This window comes from Fusarium keratoplasticum, chromosome 5, assembly GCF_025433545.1.
Source record: "Fusarium keratoplasticum isolate Fu6.1 chromosome 5, whole genome shotgun sequence".
Lineage (NCBI taxonomy): Eukaryota > Fungi > Ascomycota > Sordariomycetes > Hypocreales > Nectriaceae > Fusarium > Fusarium keratoplasticum.
In genome coordinates, this window is record NC_070533.1 from 1,277,069 (window position 1) to 1,294,094 (window position 17,026).

Below are 17,026 nucleotides of genomic sequence, written 5' to 3' on the forward strand. Positions count from 1 at the left end.
TCATCATTTATACCTTCCTTGTCAGCCTCATGGTTCAGAGATATATATCTCCACGCGGTCAAAGGGTGACAGACCACCTGAAATAAAAGCAACAAACTGCAAGGCAGCAAGAAAGTTTCATCAAATCATGATGCATCTTACGAAAGCATGCAGAGAGCAAACTTCAGGGAGACTGACATGACACATAAAGGCTAAATGCCCAGGTGTTTTTATAAGGAGCATCATCCTCACCTTAAAAGTCAGTTACTGGTCACAACCCTTAAGTCATTATCGCATATTCTCGACACGATTTCCTTCCATGACATCCACCTCTAACGCATCTGAATAGGCTAGGAGAGAGGAAGCCATGGATTCCTTACACTGTGATACTTTTGGATCAATCGTTGACGACGATGAAGCTACAGATGCTCCAGAAAATCTTTGTCTAAAGTGCCGGATTTTGGGTCGATTGTGCAAAAAATGCCGGCAGAAACTGGAAGCAGCGAGAAATGGCAGTGCCGATAAAAAGACCAAGTCATCACTCGAAATTGTTTCTTCTCGTCAGCAGAGAAACAATGGGCGCGATGGGTCTGCCGAGAATTCTCGACTCGCAGAGGCCACTCTTCCCTCACGCACAACTCTTCCCCCACGTATGACTATTCCCTCGCGTACGGCTCCTTCATCACACACGCCACAATACGGACAGCTCAATAGCAACGCCGGTATCGGGTCAAAACGTCATGGTCATTACCCCTGCTTCCATCACCAGTGCTGCTCGGACAGGCAGCCCTGCTATACTCGCGAAAGAAGAAGGGAGACTCAGTTCTGCCATGCTTGCGGGAAAAGGGAGACCCGATGCTATGCTTGTGGGAGAAGAGAGACCCCGTCCTGCTATACTTGCAAAAAAGGGAGGGAAGAAACAAAAGCCGAACCTTGCCCCGAACTGGAGATATTCTTCTCCGACCCCCCTCAAACCGAGAACAACCACCAATACGCCAAGGAGGTATGGTCCTGCTTGACCGGCAAAGGGCAACTGCTATGTCGACACTGCCCACCAATATGTCGCAAAAGACTACACATCTTGCTCCATGATCGCCCGGGTGACCCTAGCAAGGCTATCTTGGGGATGGGCATCCCTGGGATCAGCTTAGTAGAAAGGATGTTTTCTCTAGTACGTCAGGGATTTGAGGAGGGGAAAACAGCTGTCGAGTCTATACTTTGGGGAGAACAGCATTCCGAGCTGGATTAACCAAACTCAGTCGCTGCCAAATATGAATGAGTGCCTACCTGGCTATTGTCTACGAGTATGCCATGTCCACATGCCAACTTCAAGAAAATCATCGTTCTGGTTAACGTTAGTCAAGAGTTATGGGAACCTCATCCCAATCACCGTCTAAGGTCATTGCTATATTCAACATAAGATAAGCATCATTTAGATAGTCATCGACCAAGACATGATAGAACCCGTATCTAAATTACAATTGGGAAGACGATCCACTAAGCATCGAGTCTCCATTTATCAGTAGTCCTCATCAGAAACGCCCTGTAGGCCATGGCCTCTATCTTCACCAGGAACCCGCATCAAATCATGATCCGTCAGATCAGTCTGGTCCTTTAAACACAGCCCTGAGAATTTTCGCCCAGGAATTACGGTCTAACCATGTTCATCAACTAGGACCTTCGCTCAGGCTGCACCCTCGTCGACAACAAGAGCCTCAGCACACAAACTTCACCCCCGATCACATCATGGTTCGATCCTTTTCGTGAAGGGAGTTCAATTCCTAGTCACTGGCTGTTGAAATACCGCCTTTTGATCCCCCTTACAGACCCTCACTACCCAACATATTCATCAAAATGCTTGGTGGCCGTTCACCTCAAGCTTTTTTTTTTTTTTTTTTTTACTGGAGGCAACCCCCTCGCTCCTTGCGACCTCGGCCAACAGAATCCATAACGTGATTATCCTATAAATTTCGCCCAAGTCCTCATCTATTAATTCTGGAAATTTTAGCAGAGCGAGTTTTGTCAGGGCCAACTTGGTTCACAAGCAGCTGGGATAGAGAAGCCATGAGGTGTTTGTTTAACATGGGATAAATGAGACGGGCGGAGTTTGTTTGAACAAAGACAAGTCCGATCTAGAACGTCGGGATTATTTTCAATTTACCTATCCGAGAGTGAGGCGGTTGGTCGTTCTATGAGATCAACATCGCAATCAAATGGTGATAGGATGCTCGACTTCTGATTGGATGGCCCCCTTGCTCAACAGTCTTCAAATGTGAATCACACACTCGCGTCTCCATTCTCGATGAGACCACCAAAATCCCAAGAAAATGGAAAATCGAGATTTTTATACAGCAGGTATGGCCACTACGTAAACGTGCCACTTGAGCGAGCCAAGGCGGAACGAGATATCGCCATAGCACGTCAATGGCAAGATTGCTCGTCAACAATTGACGTCAGCACGCCCGGCCCCATACAGTACCAACTCGGTTCCGGCCGGAGGGGCTGTCGGAGGCGGGCCGGCTCATCTCGGCCGTCGGCCGTCGGTAATTAGTCCCCAGTCCCAATCCACCCACCGCCAGGTATGCTCGGTATGCTTGAGGGTCCGATTTCGCGTAGAACCAGGGTAAATTGAGGAGAGTTAACAAACACCGTCGAACCACAACGCCACCGTCCCAAAGAAAGTCCAGCCACAATAACAGAAAACCCATGAAAGAAAAGAGGCAAGCAGTCTGAAGTCAAGGCCCGTATGAGAAAAGAACACCCTCCTGAAAACCTGCGAAACCAGGCATCTACCCTCCGATTCCCAAGCCCGGTCCGGTCCGGCCCAGTCCACCAGATAGATAAGATATACTGACTGCCCAAGAGTCATGAATGCTCCGCCATGTCTGTGATACTCCGCCAAAGCCAATCCCCGAAAGGGAGGCTGTCAAGTCAATTGACCAGGGATTCCATATCCCGAATACTCCGTCAAACAGTGCCGACAATCCATGTTTGTCGGTAAGCTGGGGAACAAAGCCCTTTCCTAACGAGGAGGTAAGAAAACCGCGGAACCAGAGACGCCGTAAGAATGTGTGTAGTCGAAGAATAAAGAGCTAGCGTAAAACCGGGAATCTCGTGAGAAGGAAATGTCTAAATCGTCGTGCGGTCGGTCCGGGTAAGCGTGAGTGAATATGGATATGCTGTTTAATGCGGCAGCATGTTCTTGGACTCCTCGTCGGTGAGGAAGATCTCGTGAACGGGGTCTCGGCGGTTCTCGAGGGGAACGTAGTCGCAGTCGATGTACGAAGGGAGGAAGATCTCTGTGGAGTCGTTAGCTCATGCCTGGGTGGGCCACATTCACGACGTCAGCGAAGCATACCAGGATTCCAGGCGAAGCCTTGGCTGGAGGAGAGGTAGGAGATCTATAGCAAGCAGTGTCAGAAAGTTGCCGAAATCAGATGCCCCGAAGACCGGAGAGCGACGGAGTCGAGTCACTTACCAGCCGAGGAGGGCCGTCCGGCTCGCCGATGTTAATGACGGTGCATTCTTGCTTGGAGAGAGAAGAGCCTAAATCATGTCAGCAATGTCAAGGCAGACAATCTTGTGGGTGTCTCGTAAGGCAATCGTATCATCGCCGCTACAGTCACGTCAGGTGGGGAGGGTGCATTCAACGTACTCAGGAGGCTCGGGCGGCGGTTGTGCAGGGCCTTGTGCTTGCCGGCCGAAGGCGGGGATGACGAGGGCGAGCTCGAGTATGGGCTGTTGGAAGAGGAAGCGGTGCCCTTGTGATATGAGGGCGTGGCCGAAGGGCCCGCGGGAATGGCGATGGAGGAAGACATGGTGCGAGGTCGTGAGGGCAGCTGAACAGGCCGAGACGAAACGAGGGGCACTGTGTGTGACGAAGGTCGGCCGAGTAGGCTGGCGGACAATGAGGAGTGAGCTGGCTCTCTGGTGAGTGGGATGACGCAAGAAGGACGCCGTATGTATAAAGGCGGAATGGACGACGAGACCCAAGAGACTTTGGGAGAGGAGAGGGAAGGAAATGAAAAGGGAGGACAAAGTGAAGATGGAGGTCGGAAGATGGCGAGGTTAGGTTTACAAGCAACGGTAGAAGGTGGTTTCGAAATGCAAGTGACGGGTGACTTGTCGGCCAACGACCAGTGAATCACTGCCGCATCATCCCGTGACAGGCGAGTGACCCGACACCGATAAGCCACACTCACAGCGCCGCAAGAGGGGAAAGGGAAGGCCATTGTCGGGGTCTTGTCTAGGCTGTCTTGGACGAGAGGTACCTCGCTTTACCTAAGACGCCGCATGGCGGTACCTTGAATCATTCATTCATGGCCTTGATCTTCATCTCCCTTGTCCCCCGTGTCAAACACCTCATCTCCCCAACAAAGCTCCATGTGAATCAATCAATCCTCCCTCACCGAGCATCGCGGGGCTTTATCGTAGCAGGTATCAGCCTATCGTCCGTCACATGGACTGAGACCTCACCGCAACCGCCGCTGTCGAGCAAGCCGCCAAGGCACTCCCCGGGGCTCCGTCCGCTGAGCCAGAGCCTCAGAAGGTCAAGCGTCAAAGTACAGCGGCCGGGTTCCCACTGTAGCTCCTTTGTACCCAGCGTCCTCCAGGGTCCCCACGCATCGTGGAGGCCAGCCAAACTCCGATAATCGGCCAATCACGTTTCCCAAATCACGCATTTGGGGTGTTGGAGCCTGGAGCCTTGCAGCACTGCGATCCACCTCGCCCTGCGTGAGTTGGGGCTCGTGGACCAATCAACGTTGCCAGGGATGGGCCTTGATGGACGGGTTGTTTGACGTCGTTAGGTCACGTGCTAAGCGCAGAGCTCCAAGCTCAATGGTCGATGACTAAGCCCCTCCACGCGCTAGGTGACCTTAGCTTCCATTGTCGTCGTCGTCGTTGCTGGCGCCTGGCATCATCTCGAAGCAGCTCCATCTCTCAACGACGACCACACTCCATCTCCCCCGACGACGATCGCATACCAGCATCTGCGCGCATCCCTATATCTGGTCTATCCGCATTTACCCTCGCACAACCTCTCGACACAGCCAAAGCGCAAACATGGGTGACGCCGCTGTCGAAAACCCGGCGAACCAGGTCCCGCCTCACAAGAGGACCGCGCACTCGACCATCCCTACCATTGACAACTTTGAGGGCGTATCAACCGACGGCGGAGACGATTATGCGAATCTCAAGAAGCTCCAGAGGCAACTAGAGTATGGAACCCGGCAGTATAGATCATGGAGTGGCGGGGGCTGATTGCTTTCGTTCAGATATATCCAGTTGCAAGAAGAGTACATCAAGGATGAGCAAAGGTACGCAGACTCGGAAATCTCATGACATCTTGCTCAAGACGTTCTAACGCTTCGCAGGAGTTTGAAGCGCGAGCTGGTGCGAGCTCAAGAAGAGATCAAGCGAATTCAGAGTGTGCCCCTCGTCATCGGCCAGTTTATGGAGGCTATCGACCAAAAGTATGTCTATTACCAGTTATATAGCATCCACAAGCTAACCATGTGCCTTCTCAAGTACTGGCATCGTCCAATCGAGCACCGGCTCCAACTATGTCGTCAGAATCCTCTCTACCCTCGACCGCGAAAAGCTCAAGGCTTCCTCCTCGGTCGCCCTCCACCGACACTCCAATGCCCTCGTCGACATTCTCCCTCCCGAGGCCGATTCCTCCATTGCCATGCTGGGCGCCGACGAGAAGCCCGACGTGACATACGCCGATGTCGGTGGTCTGGACATGCAGAAGCAGGAGATCCGTGAGGCCGTGGAGCTGCCCTTGACACACTTCGACCTCTACAAGCAGATCGGTATCGACCCTCCCCGAGGTGTGCTGCTGTACGGTCCTCCCGGTACCGGCAAGACCATGCTGGTAAAGGCTGTTGCCAACTCCACTACTGCCAACTTCATCCGCGTCGTGGGCTCCGAGTTTGTCCAGAAGTACCTCGGTGAAGGTCCACGAATGGTCCGTGATGTCTTCCGCATGGCCCGCGAGAACTCTCCTGCCATCATCTTCATTGATGAGATCGATGCCATTGCTACCAAGCGTTTCGACGCCCAGACCGGTGCCGACCGAGAGGTGCAGCGTATTCTGCTCGAACTCCTCAACCAGATGGACGGTTTCGACCAGACCTCCAACGTCAAGGTCATCATGGCCACCAACCGAGCCGACACCCTCGATCCCGCTCTCCTCCGTCCCGGCCGTCTCGACCGAAAGATCGAATTCCCCTCCCTGCGCGACCGACGTGAGCGCCGTCTCATCTTCAGCACCATCGCCGGCAAGATGAGCCTCGCCCCCGAGGTCGACCTCGACTCCCTCATCGTCCGCAACGATCCCCTCTCGGGTGCCGTCATCGCCGCCATCATGCAGGAGGCTGGTCTGCGCGCCGTCCGCAAGAACCGCTACAACATCATCCAGAGCGATCTCGAGGACGCCTACTCGAGCCAGGTCAAGGGCACCAGCGACGAGAACAAGTTTGACTTTTACAAGTAAACAAGTCACATGGTTTTCGCGCACGTGTATGTCTCCTCAACTGTACAACATGCGTCTCATCTTCCGGACCGGTGCTGGGAAACTACCGAGGGAAAAGCCAGAGGACGGGGCGGGCATAGGATTTCGAGGAGTATGCTTGGAGGATAGAATAGGTTTAATCAACTTCCAGCGAGGCGGAATGCCGCTGAATCTCGTCGTTTTGGCATAGAACTGTTTGTGCTGACTCAATGTGTGATGTGATATCTATTGCTTCCCATGTCACTGCTCGGTGATCATGAGTTGGAGATCCACCTAGTAATTACTACTTAGAAAACCAGGAAACTAGGACACAGGGAAACCGTCAATGGCATGTTGAACTAAGAACAAGTTGAACTGTATCGGGATCAGGGGAAGCAAGAGTTTTGAGTGTCATTCACAGATCAACAAAAGCAACGATAGATATACAACCTCAACATGGACACAATGAAACACTTGAATTTCCCAAAAGGAACATCAACTCCCAACAAAACGGGTATCTAGAACTAAAAAAAAAAAAAATACATTCGCTTTCCCATTCCGTTACACCCTGTCTATATTTGCTGTAAGGTATCTATGAACCGTTTCCCTTCATCAACCCCAACCAAAAAGAAACCCTTCACATACACAACCCATCCATCATCCCTTCCCATCCTGTTCCTGCAAATTCCCTGCGAGAGAATCAAGGCTAGAAAACAGGTTTCGCTTTCATAATACACTTGTCCCAAACTCCCGCTTTTCTCACAAACTTTCGCTTGGTTTTGTTTTTCCCTTTAAACTGCCTGTCTATTTTGATTCGCTCCCTGTGGCGAGTCTGAACCGTGAAAAGAAAAGAAAAGGACGAGCAACAAAGCAACTAACAACGCTGAAACTGGGGAATAAGTCCCGGCCAAGAAGACGAAAAGCCGGGAGAGAAACGCCGCGTAACCCTTTCAGAAGTAAAAGTACAGTCGCACGAGGCTCTTGCCTGGGTCGGCCGCTGGGGTATATCTTTCTTCCCTGTCTCGCGGAAAGGTGGACGCAGCGCAACCAGAGAAACCTCGTCGGATATTTGCAACGCACAGAACAAAGATAAGCCCACAGGCCTTGTGGTGACTTCAGCTATTCGCCAGTCGCTGCTCATCATCATCATTACCCATTAGCCATTACCATTACCATTACTCATGCGTCCTCCTCGTTATCTTGGCCCAAAGCTGACAGGAGACGCCAGGTTCAAAAAAATGTGAACCGGATGTGCACCCGGCCCAGAATGATTGGTCAAGGAGGTGAGAGTAAATAATGGTGAGGCTGTGGGAAACCTATAGCAAACCGAGGCCCTCAATAAGCGATGTGATATTGTGACATGCCAGGGATCGCCCAGGTCAAGGGGTTGGTCGGTCAAGCCAAGGACAAAAACGTATAGAGCATGCCCGTGGGCATGAGCTGCTCATTACGAGCTCAGAGTAACACCAACTTCAAATAGGAGGTGAACAAAGCGGCTGTGCAAGTCAAAGAAGATGTCGGGGCGTCCGACAATCTCCGCCAGGCCACGGGCTTTGGGGGCCGAGGCACCAGGGCCACCTCCCATCCTTCGGGTGAACCCGCTGCCGCCTGTCAGAAAGCTGCTTCCGCCGCGATCAGGACCACCAGCCGACTCGACAGCCGATTGCTGAGGTGCATAGCCACCCCCGTACATGTTGCTGCCGATTGGCGAGGATTCGGCCGCCCGTTCGGCCTCAGCTTCAGCGAGCTGCTGGATCCATGTAGCCAGATCGCGGAACGCCGTCGAAACCACAGCAAATGTCTTCATGGCAAGTCTTTCCCTATGAGTGCTCAGGGCCAGAAAGGCGTAGACGCGCTTGTGGCCGCGCGCGTGGACATCGGGAATCCGGAAGATATAAGCCGTCGTGTACCCGGCCAGGGCATCACCGAAAAAGATGGGGCCGCCCGTGACAGCCGAGCCGGCGCTCTGCGTCGTGACAAACGCCGGAGAAGTCGCCGATAGGGGTGACACGGGTGTGGCCGTAGCAGGAGCCCGGGGTAACGTTTCAAACGACAGAGTACGCAGACATGAAGCGCGGATGAGGGAGAAGGAGTCGGGTAGGACCGGATCGTGCGTCGAGGTATAGTCGACATAGTGGACGTGGAAAGGAGTTCGGTCCGCTGCCGACGAATTGCCCGTACCGGCGCTACCGCTGGAGCGAGAGGTGTTCCGCGAACTGACAGAGGGAGTCGTCCTCGTCCGCGCCCGGGGACCCTCATCCCGCTCGCCATCGGTATCACTAGACGGCTGGGAGTTGGGAGGCGACGCCTGGCCGCTAGCACCAAAAACCCGTTCCGCCGGAGCGCGTGTGCGCAGGGTCGGTCCGCGAGCGTTGTTGGCGAAATGTATGTTGTTTGATCCTCCCTGTTGCTTGGGCAGGGTCATGGCGCAGTTTTCGCAAGGACCTTGCTTCTTCGTAACCGTCTCGTCATAGGTTCTTCGGAAACTCGAATCGCGTCGGGGGTGTTGGGGCGGAACCGGCCGCGGGCTATCGGGAGGAGTATCGATGGCGGACGGAGTTGCGGCAGCGCCCGAGCTAGAGGTTCGCAGCAGCGCGGCTCTCTGCGCCTGGGCATCATGTTCAGAGGCCGGCGCCGATGCGCTCCGGGAGAGGTTGAGGTTCCTCAAGGCGTCGTTGAGGGCGGCCGAGGAATGGGACGTGGGTCCAGTCGCATGCGCGCTGGATCGAGGTCGGGCATCGGCAGGGTCTATGCCATCCTCGCAGCAGATGGTACATGGCGCCGGTAGGCCCTCAGTGACCATCAGAGGGGTCGGGCCATGGAGGTCGCAGTAGTGAGCAAGACATAGCTGGAAAGATGACATTAGCTGTTGTGTCTTGCGCATGTGTAACCGAGGCGAGTCGGCGCCAGTGCAGAGCAGGTGTCAAAGAAAAAGAGTGCGCAGATGGCTAAAGGGGGAGTGATCACAGCAACAAAGGGATGGTTTTGGGGTGTGATTTCAGATCAGAGAGCATGACGTTATGGTGCTGTAGGTGTTGCGGGGATAGCCGTGTAAGGATATAGTAGACGGGAAGGGTTGCAAAGGGGTTGCGGTGGGAGGCATGGTATGGTATTATAGCTGGGCAGAGCAGAGGCAGAGATATCTCTTGTTTGTCCTTTTGCTTTGTCTTGTCTTGGTTGCCCTCTCTCGTCCTCATCTCGGCAACGGGCCGCTCTCGAGGTCATGGGGCTGGAAGTAGGGAAGTGAGGTGGCACTCGGTGAGTTGGGATTCCGAGGGGGAGGAACTTGATTGCTCGAGGCATCGACGGAGCCGGTTCAAGGGCAGGGCAGTCAGAGACTCAGAGTCGCGCGGCGAGGCGGTGTGGACGTATGTGCATGTCTGCGTGCGCCTGTGTATTGTTCGTGTCTGGGCAAGGGTGTGGGCACAAGTTTGCGCGTGGGATGGAATAGAGGGTGTGTGTGCGTGTCAGACAGCGGGCGGCGGCTCGGGGGCCATTAGGAGGCACGGCAGACGGGCCGTCGACGGGCAGGCAGCCGGGGGTGCTTGAGGGTGTGGCAAGGAAGGGAGGGTAAGGGGGACAGAAGCAAGGGAAGCCGAGTGAAAAAAGGCCGATGTCAAGAAGCAACGTCGATGAGAGACAAGACATGGTTGCCCAGTGTAGGGGTGAGGCATGATATATGATACATGTGGGTATGGTATGCTGGGAGCATCAAGATCTCGGAGTGTCTGGTCTGGACCCAACAGGACGGTCATGTTTGAGCAGGTGCAGAGAAACAAAGGCTGCGTCGCGATATGCTTGGCAGGGATGTTTCCTGGGAGCCAGTCGAACAAGGCTTCGGACATCCAGCCATACATTCATCCATGTTCAGGGCATGGCATGGCATGGCGTGTGATGTCCTCACCGAACCAGGGCGTCGGTCAAACAAGCCCAAACTAGGGAACGTGGAGTGAAAAGAGTGCGGAGCGAGGAGCGTGGAGGGTGCAACGTCGGACGTGGCAGGAATTGGCATGTGGGCAACAATAGGACGGTCATGATGGAAGGTTTGTGTTGTACACTTACAATGTATGTCATGACGTATCGCCTTGGTGATCGAATCGCAGCACCGGAACGAACGCTTGGGATTATCGATTGGACGAGGATGCGAGATATGGAGGGGTATGTCTTATCGCACAGCGAGACACAGCACAGCACGCCGAGCTGTAAGCTGGAGCTGCGAAGACGGGCTCGGGCGACACGACGACGGGCAGCTGAAGTACTGTACCGTAGGTATGTATTGTCGGGGGAGAAGAGAGCACGAGCAGGGGGGCCGAAGGTTGAGGGAGGGCGCAGCAGTTACTAGTAGCTGTAGGTACTGTAGCTGTAGGGGTAGCTGCTTGCTGAAGATTCCCGGTGCTTCGATTGATTGCTTGCTTGCTTGCTGGCGCGAGCGCGGGGGCTGCTTATTTGTCCGGTTGCTGTTTGCTTGACCTGACCTGCTCGCCCCGGGTCTGGCCAGTCCGGGGAAGCTCGACCGTTATAGGTGGCACACAGCACGTGCGCCAAAGACACAGCAGCGTGCGATTGCTCCAGGCAAGTCTTGACGGGACCGGGAGGGTTAACGTGAGGGAATGTTATCAACAGAAACCGAATGAGCGCGGGGGATCCGGAGAAGAAAGAATCCACAAGCAAGCAGGCGCAAGAGAGGGGCAATTAAGAAATGAGTGAGAGAGGGGAAACCCAAGAGGGGGAGGAGGATGGATGGTGGAAGAGGATTCGTTCCAGCGGAGAGGAAGTCGTCGGCGGCGGAAAGTCGCGGGTTACGGGGCGAGAGTTTGGAGGCGCGAGAGGATAAAAGAGAAGCTTCGGAGAATTAAGAGACCGTGAATGAGACTTTTTTGGATGTTGGGACCAAGAGAAGCTGACGGACGATTCGACGGAAACGACGGACGGGTCAAGGTTTGGGTCCAAGCCTTTCGAGATGCAGACGAAAAAGGGATGGGATGATGATGAGGGAAGATGAGATGGAAGATGATGAGGAGAAAGGGGAGTCAAAGTAACGTTGGAATTGATCTCTCCTTTCGTCAGTCCATCCCGTCGGCGGTTCCTTTTTTTTCCTTTTTGTTTTTTTTGGGAGGAGTGTTTGCTCTCGAGCAAGGAGTTTTCTTAGTTTTCTTCTCTCGTCTCGGGTCAAACTCGCGCGGCTGCGCTGCGGGGGGTGGGCGTTTTTTAATATGGAAATGGAAGGGCCGCCGCCGCTTCTGCTGGCTCGTGAACCTGTCCTGCCTGCGAAACCGTTTGGGCAAGGGACATTTGATCCCGGACATGGAATGGGGATGTGGACATGGGGGAACATGCTTCCACGAGGTGGTGGGCGTTGGCGTTGGGTGTGGGATGGCGGGCATGGGATGGGATGGGATGGGATAGGATGCTGCTGCAGTACCGGGAGGTCCCAGCGAGTTCCATCATCCATGCTCGCCCGCCGTCGAATGGGCCCAAAGAGCCAGAACCAAGCAGAGAAAGAAAAAATAAAAAAGTGGGTGGCCCGCGCTTCCTTTTAGTGAGGGGACTGCGGCGGCGCCCAGTGGAAGTGGAGTCCCGCCGTCTTTTGGGCCGATGCGAATCGGGCTTGGGCTGGATTCTTAGCTTCTGGTCCAGGGTAGTTCAGTGCGGTACCCGGCACCGTCGAGAACAAGACGCCAGCAACGGCCAAAGTCCAAGCCAAAACAATTAAACTGCCCCCTGTGTATGCCCGTGTATGATATTAATCGAGTTGGGCATCATTGATAATCAAGGGTCGATGTTTCTGGAAATGAAGGTGTGCAGCGGCCTATATCGACAAGGGCGAGCTACTATAGAAGGGCTGTGTGTGCTGCATGCATGGACCTCTCGATAGCATCAGCAGCTAAATTGCTTACATCCCGTCATTGTGAGAGGAGGCTCAAGCTGGTCTTCCCTCCACGGTCCCACTAGCACATGTCGGCTTCTCCTTCAATGACGAATAGACTGCACCCTAGACGGGAAATCCAATAACTTCACCGCAAGAAACGTTTCATGGCCAACAATATGCCTCATAGAAGGGAACGGAACAGTCCGGTAACCGGCGGAAAGGCCTGTAAGCCATCGACTTTCACATGAATGGAAAAAGACTAGGTTTGTAAACGCTCGCTCCACAGCGTGAAACCAAGGAGAAGAGTTGCAAAACAGACAGAGCCCAAATCCGTCGTAATAGGGGTCCTCCGGTTGGATCCCGACCCCCGGCGCAGTGGGCTCTCCGTCCTCTTGCTCCAGTATCCGGCTCTTCCAACAGTTTGCCAGCTTCCCATCAAAATATCCATGCTCCCTCACTCTCCGAGGGTCGGCCACAAAAGCCACCAGGGGGGAGGATCAGAGTGGGACCTGTCTTGTCGCTAGCCCAGCCAGCCAGAGAGCCAGTCAGAGGGCGAGACGGGACTGGAGGGCGTAGAGTCGCGGGCGGGTTTTTCTAGTGTCGAGTCGCTAGCTCCGCCAAGACCGTGTGCCATGCTCTTGGTTGACACCGAGTGTCGACCAAGTTCCTACTGTGGGCTAGCGGAAGGGCTAGAAGCTCTGGGAACGTGTGAGCAAGGGAGGATCGAGTTAGGTAAGCGGGATGCATCGACGGGGGCAAATATAGAGTAACAGAAATCGGCGGCATGAACGAAACGAGGTGGGTTGGGGCAAGGCAAGGCAAGGTGAGAGAGTCTGGAGCGCAACAGGCGAAGGAGAGGAGGAGCTCCATCCAGCGGGCAGCTAGCTAGCCGTGAGGGGGGGAGTCCCGATGCTGAGGCACTATGGAGACGGATGGAGGTCGGGACTCGTGGATAGTGGGATCCACTCGTCGCGTGCGCCGGTTGAAGAGACGATGCCAGGGGCCCTGCGTGCGTCCTGAGCGGGTGATTGATGTTGGTGATGGGCGGAGGTGGTGGGCATTGGATCCATCCATTCACGGAGCAGCGGTAGTTGGATGGATCCCCAATCGTCAACGTCCAGTGCTTACTCCGTACCTTAGCACGCTGTATCGTGCCTGATCCGTACCGGACGAGCCTTGTTGAAAGAGTACGGATCGTCGGATGAGAGCCGACGGACGACGGGGAACAGAGGGAAAGGAGAAGGAGAGAGAAAGAAAGCCAGGAACTCTCCAACGGGTACCGTAACCTCGCAATATTCTTTTGTCACCCCTCTCTCTTTTTCACGATGTGGTCAAGAACCGAAACCCACCTATCACTAACGGCCTCTAGTCCAAATGAGTAGTTTACGATTGTCATTATGACAACAACATCTGCATCAAGGCACCCCTCTCGTCGCATTGACGATGCCCTCGTCTGTGCCACCCACAGGTTAAACACTTTTCCTTCACGATGGTCTCTGAACCAGGCCTTTCTGACTCCACCACTCACAAAGAGAGAGAGAGAAAAAAAAAGGGCCTGTTTGACCTGTAACTGCGACAAGCAAAGAATGGGCTGAGTGAACGACCGCTCGGGGCGCATACAGTACTAGCCACAAGTCCCTGCATAGGCAGACTTCAAAAAAGAAGCAAAAAGATCGCAAGCTGGTCTCTTCGTCTTTCTCTCTTTCGGTTCCGAACCAGTGGGCACTTGGTCCGCCGACGCGGATACGATACGGAGCGGCGATGCTGGGATTGGGCGGGAATGGATAGTCTATCCTGGGGTGGGTAGGCGCAAGAAATCGTCGGATCGACCACAAAAGGACCCCAAACCCGCGAGGAGCAAGGCAGGGCAGGGGATTGGGGTCGAGCTTGCGAGCTTGTGACAGTCTTCCAGAAGACTTCGGCGAACAAGTGCCTACTGGAGACGAGTGGGTCAGGCGAGAGAGATCCATGGAGAGTCGAGTCTGTAGGGAGAGACTTTTTTGGCCCTTGGCTGGCTGGATGGGTTTCATCCCAACTCCACCTTAACCAGGGCGTATGTTGCATGTTGCAAGGGGGGAATCAGCGATTGATTATTGATTGATTGATCTTGCTGTGTCATGTTTCTTTTTTCGGTCTCTTCAGCATGATGGCATTCCTTTTTCGACCTCAATGTCACATTGCCGGGCTCTCCAACTGAGTCAAGAATTGACAGGTAACTTACGGCATTTCTTTTCTGGGTAAATAGCTCCAAATGCCGTGGATCATTACAGACAGGGCCCTGCGACGGTGAGGCCCAAAGAGTGCAGGTTGTAGACATTCACGGGGGAGAAGCGCGGATAAGGCAGGTATCCTCGGGGTCATTTGATTAAGCGACGGACATTGCGGACGTCAAGATGAGCCCACGACACGGTCAACCCCTGGAGGGACAGCTTCAGTCAGGGCTGCAAAGACGAGGTCAAGGCGTTTGCATCTCCCGGGTCCCACGATCGCATCCTTGCAGCCCACGCGAGGTGTCGAAGCAAAAGGCGCAGCAGCCAGCAGCAGCCAGCAGCAGCCATCCAGTGGCAGCTTCTTGATGGTTGGACGGAGGGATGGATGTTGGGCGTTGCGTTTCATGCCAGGGGTATTTCTCCTGCGCGCGCGCGCACGCATCGACCTCGTCGTATGTCTATGGAACTCGGCCTCGTGGCGGGATAAGGAAAATGTCAATGTTTCGTTCGACTGGGGCCCCGGAGAACTTGTGACAACCGACCGGATGTTTCCGTACTTGCTGTTGAGAAGACGGAGCGGTATTCCGCTCTCTTCCCCGTCAACGTTGATGCTCTGCCTACCTAGGTAGGCAGGTTACGGAAGCAGGTCACGGAAGACTGGTCCCGACGGGTGCGTCCTGTCTTGGCGATGAGGCAGAGCATCAGTAGCCAACGCAGATCACCACTCTTCATGTCCAGCCCAGTCCAGCCCAGGTCCTGCAAGTTGGCATCACCCGCATCTTCATCAAAGTCGCCGAGCTTTTGTTCTTGTCAAATGGACTGTCATGTAGGCCCGACCAACCGAGGGTGCGGGTTCCGCGGTCCCGCAACCCCCCTGTCAACCTCTCCAAACTTCCCAGGTTTGATAGACCAATCGCGCGTCGAGCGAATCGAGAACGTCTCCAATCTATCCGCAACTGCCCTCTCACACAACTCCAGCTCCTTCGACACGAAACGCTTTGCCTCTTTGCATCTCAAACTTCATGCTCGACGAGACACTTGACGTCGGCTCGGTTCGGCTCGTCCCCCCTTTCTGCACTCTTCTGAGACCACTCACTCACTCGCTCATCTGACTGTCATCTAAACACGCGCCCCCTGACGCCGTCCTTTGAGCCATGGCAACGCCGAGGGGTGCATCATCCATCATCTCGACTCCCGCCGTTCATTCATTCCCATCGGCTAGTCGCCCCGGCGATCGCTCTCCCTCTTGCTCACCGCCCTCTCCACGTCCTTGATCGTGCTCCCCACGTTTCCTCGTTGTTTCTTTTTCCTGTCTCTCGCTCACAAGCCACAACAGCCATCCCTTCCGCTTCTCCGGGAGTCCGGGGGTGTAATTGGTGTCCTGAAATGCTCACGAGGGAGATGGGAGAAAAAGCAAAGACGCGGTTTTGTCGTCTTCACGCCCCCACCGCGGCCGCGTGCCCGCACTTCACGCAAGGATAGGTTTCCCAAGAGTCACTCTGTCGGTCCCGAGGCATGGAATCGCGCGCTATCCCGGCTGAACACGCCAATGGCGTTCCCATCCCTGGGTAACGATCGGTACAGCTCATGAACTAGTCGGTGATATTGATCCTCCAAGTGGAACATGGCAAACAAACATGACAAGTCGCTTTCCTTATCTGCACGGTGGATCGTCTTTGCAGGAATCAACCTTGTTTTTAAAAGCCTTGGGTGGTCTCGCTCGGTGTCGCGCATTGCTTGTTCGCGTTGTCGTCTCTTCTCTCCACGGCGATCTCTTGGACCCCCAGCTGAAGCTGGCTATCGCGGTTCCAGCGGAGAGGAACTTGGTATGCCACCCTTGTCGACAACTTATGACATGTCGTTCAGCAGTCTTGAAGAGCCGGATAGTTCCAGATCATCGACGATGCAGCTGCAAGCTGAGGACGCCAGTGACATGCGTCTCATCAAACTACGTAAAGTGTGATGCAGGTGCCGAATATCGCAATGTCATGGCTTTGTTCTCTCAAGCCTCATCCCACTACAGGCCCATATCAGCTTCCCCTTCGAGGTTCTGCCTTGGCCTCACAAGGGAATCCGCAAAAGAAAACAATCGAAAGCTCTCGTATACGAGGCTGGGCAGTTCCTCACTTTGCTATACATCACATCAAGGGGTCGATGGGCGCGATTCCAGAGCGAACAGGTCTTACATGTTGGCACAGTGATGCGGGTAATGTCTTGGGAAAGCATCCGTGCGCTTTGTCAACTGCTCGCTTCCTTGACATCGTAGCTGAGCTCGTCGTGTGACTTGTTAACTTGGATACCTTCTGACCGTTTCCTTGTGCCGGCTGGACTTTGTGGTGGACTTGTCCATGTGGGACGTTCTCCGCCATCTCCCATTCCTTCTATCCCTCTCCATACTTCATGCTGCAGGGGGCAGCTGAAGTCTGCTCTCGGGTAAAATGGTTCCTCTGGGCTGCCTGGATATTGTGCGCA

At 54.3% G+C, this 17,026-nt stretch overlaps 3 protein-coding genes across 3 annotated transcripts; 1 reads left to right on the forward strand and 2 right to left on the reverse strand.

The window, feature by feature from the left end:
• Positions 1 to 3,162: 3,162 nt before the first annotated feature.
• NCS57_00706000 (uncharacterized protein) lies at positions 3,163 to 4,070 on the reverse strand (the record flags this gene model as incomplete). Its single annotated transcript, XM_053056924.1, has 4 exons — positions 3,635 to 4,070; positions 3,458 to 3,525; positions 3,338 to 3,380; positions 3,163 to 3,278 (listed from the first exon to the last, which is right to left on the reverse strand). Exons 1-4 carry the CDS (start codon positions 3,795 to 3,797, stop codon positions 3,163 to 3,165), a joined length of 390 nt encoding a protein of 129 aa, XP_052913119.1. The 5' UTR covers positions 3,798 to 4,070.
• Positions 4,071 to 5,043: 973 nt separating this feature from the next.
• Positions 5,044 to 6,478, forward strand: NCS57_00706100 (26S protease regulatory subunit 6B; the record flags this gene model as incomplete). The annotated part of the gene is made up of 4 exons (XM_053056925.1): positions 5,044 to 5,198; positions 5,256 to 5,297; positions 5,355 to 5,453; positions 5,509 to 6,478. 4 exons carry the CDS (start codon positions 5,044 to 5,046, stop codon positions 6,476 to 6,478), a joined length of 1,266 nt encoding a protein of 421 aa, XP_052913120.1.
• A 1,444-nt stretch (positions 6,479 to 7,922) lies between these two features.
• NCS57_00706200 (UDENN FLCN/SMCR8-type domain-containing protein) lies at positions 7,923 to 9,359 on the reverse strand (the record flags this gene model as incomplete). Its single annotated transcript, XM_053056926.1, has 1 exon — positions 7,923 to 9,359. One exon carries the CDS (start codon positions 9,357 to 9,359, stop codon positions 7,923 to 7,925), a length of 1,437 nt encoding a protein of 478 aa, XP_052913121.1.
• Between the last annotated feature and the right edge of the window lie 7,667 nt (positions 9,360 to 17,026).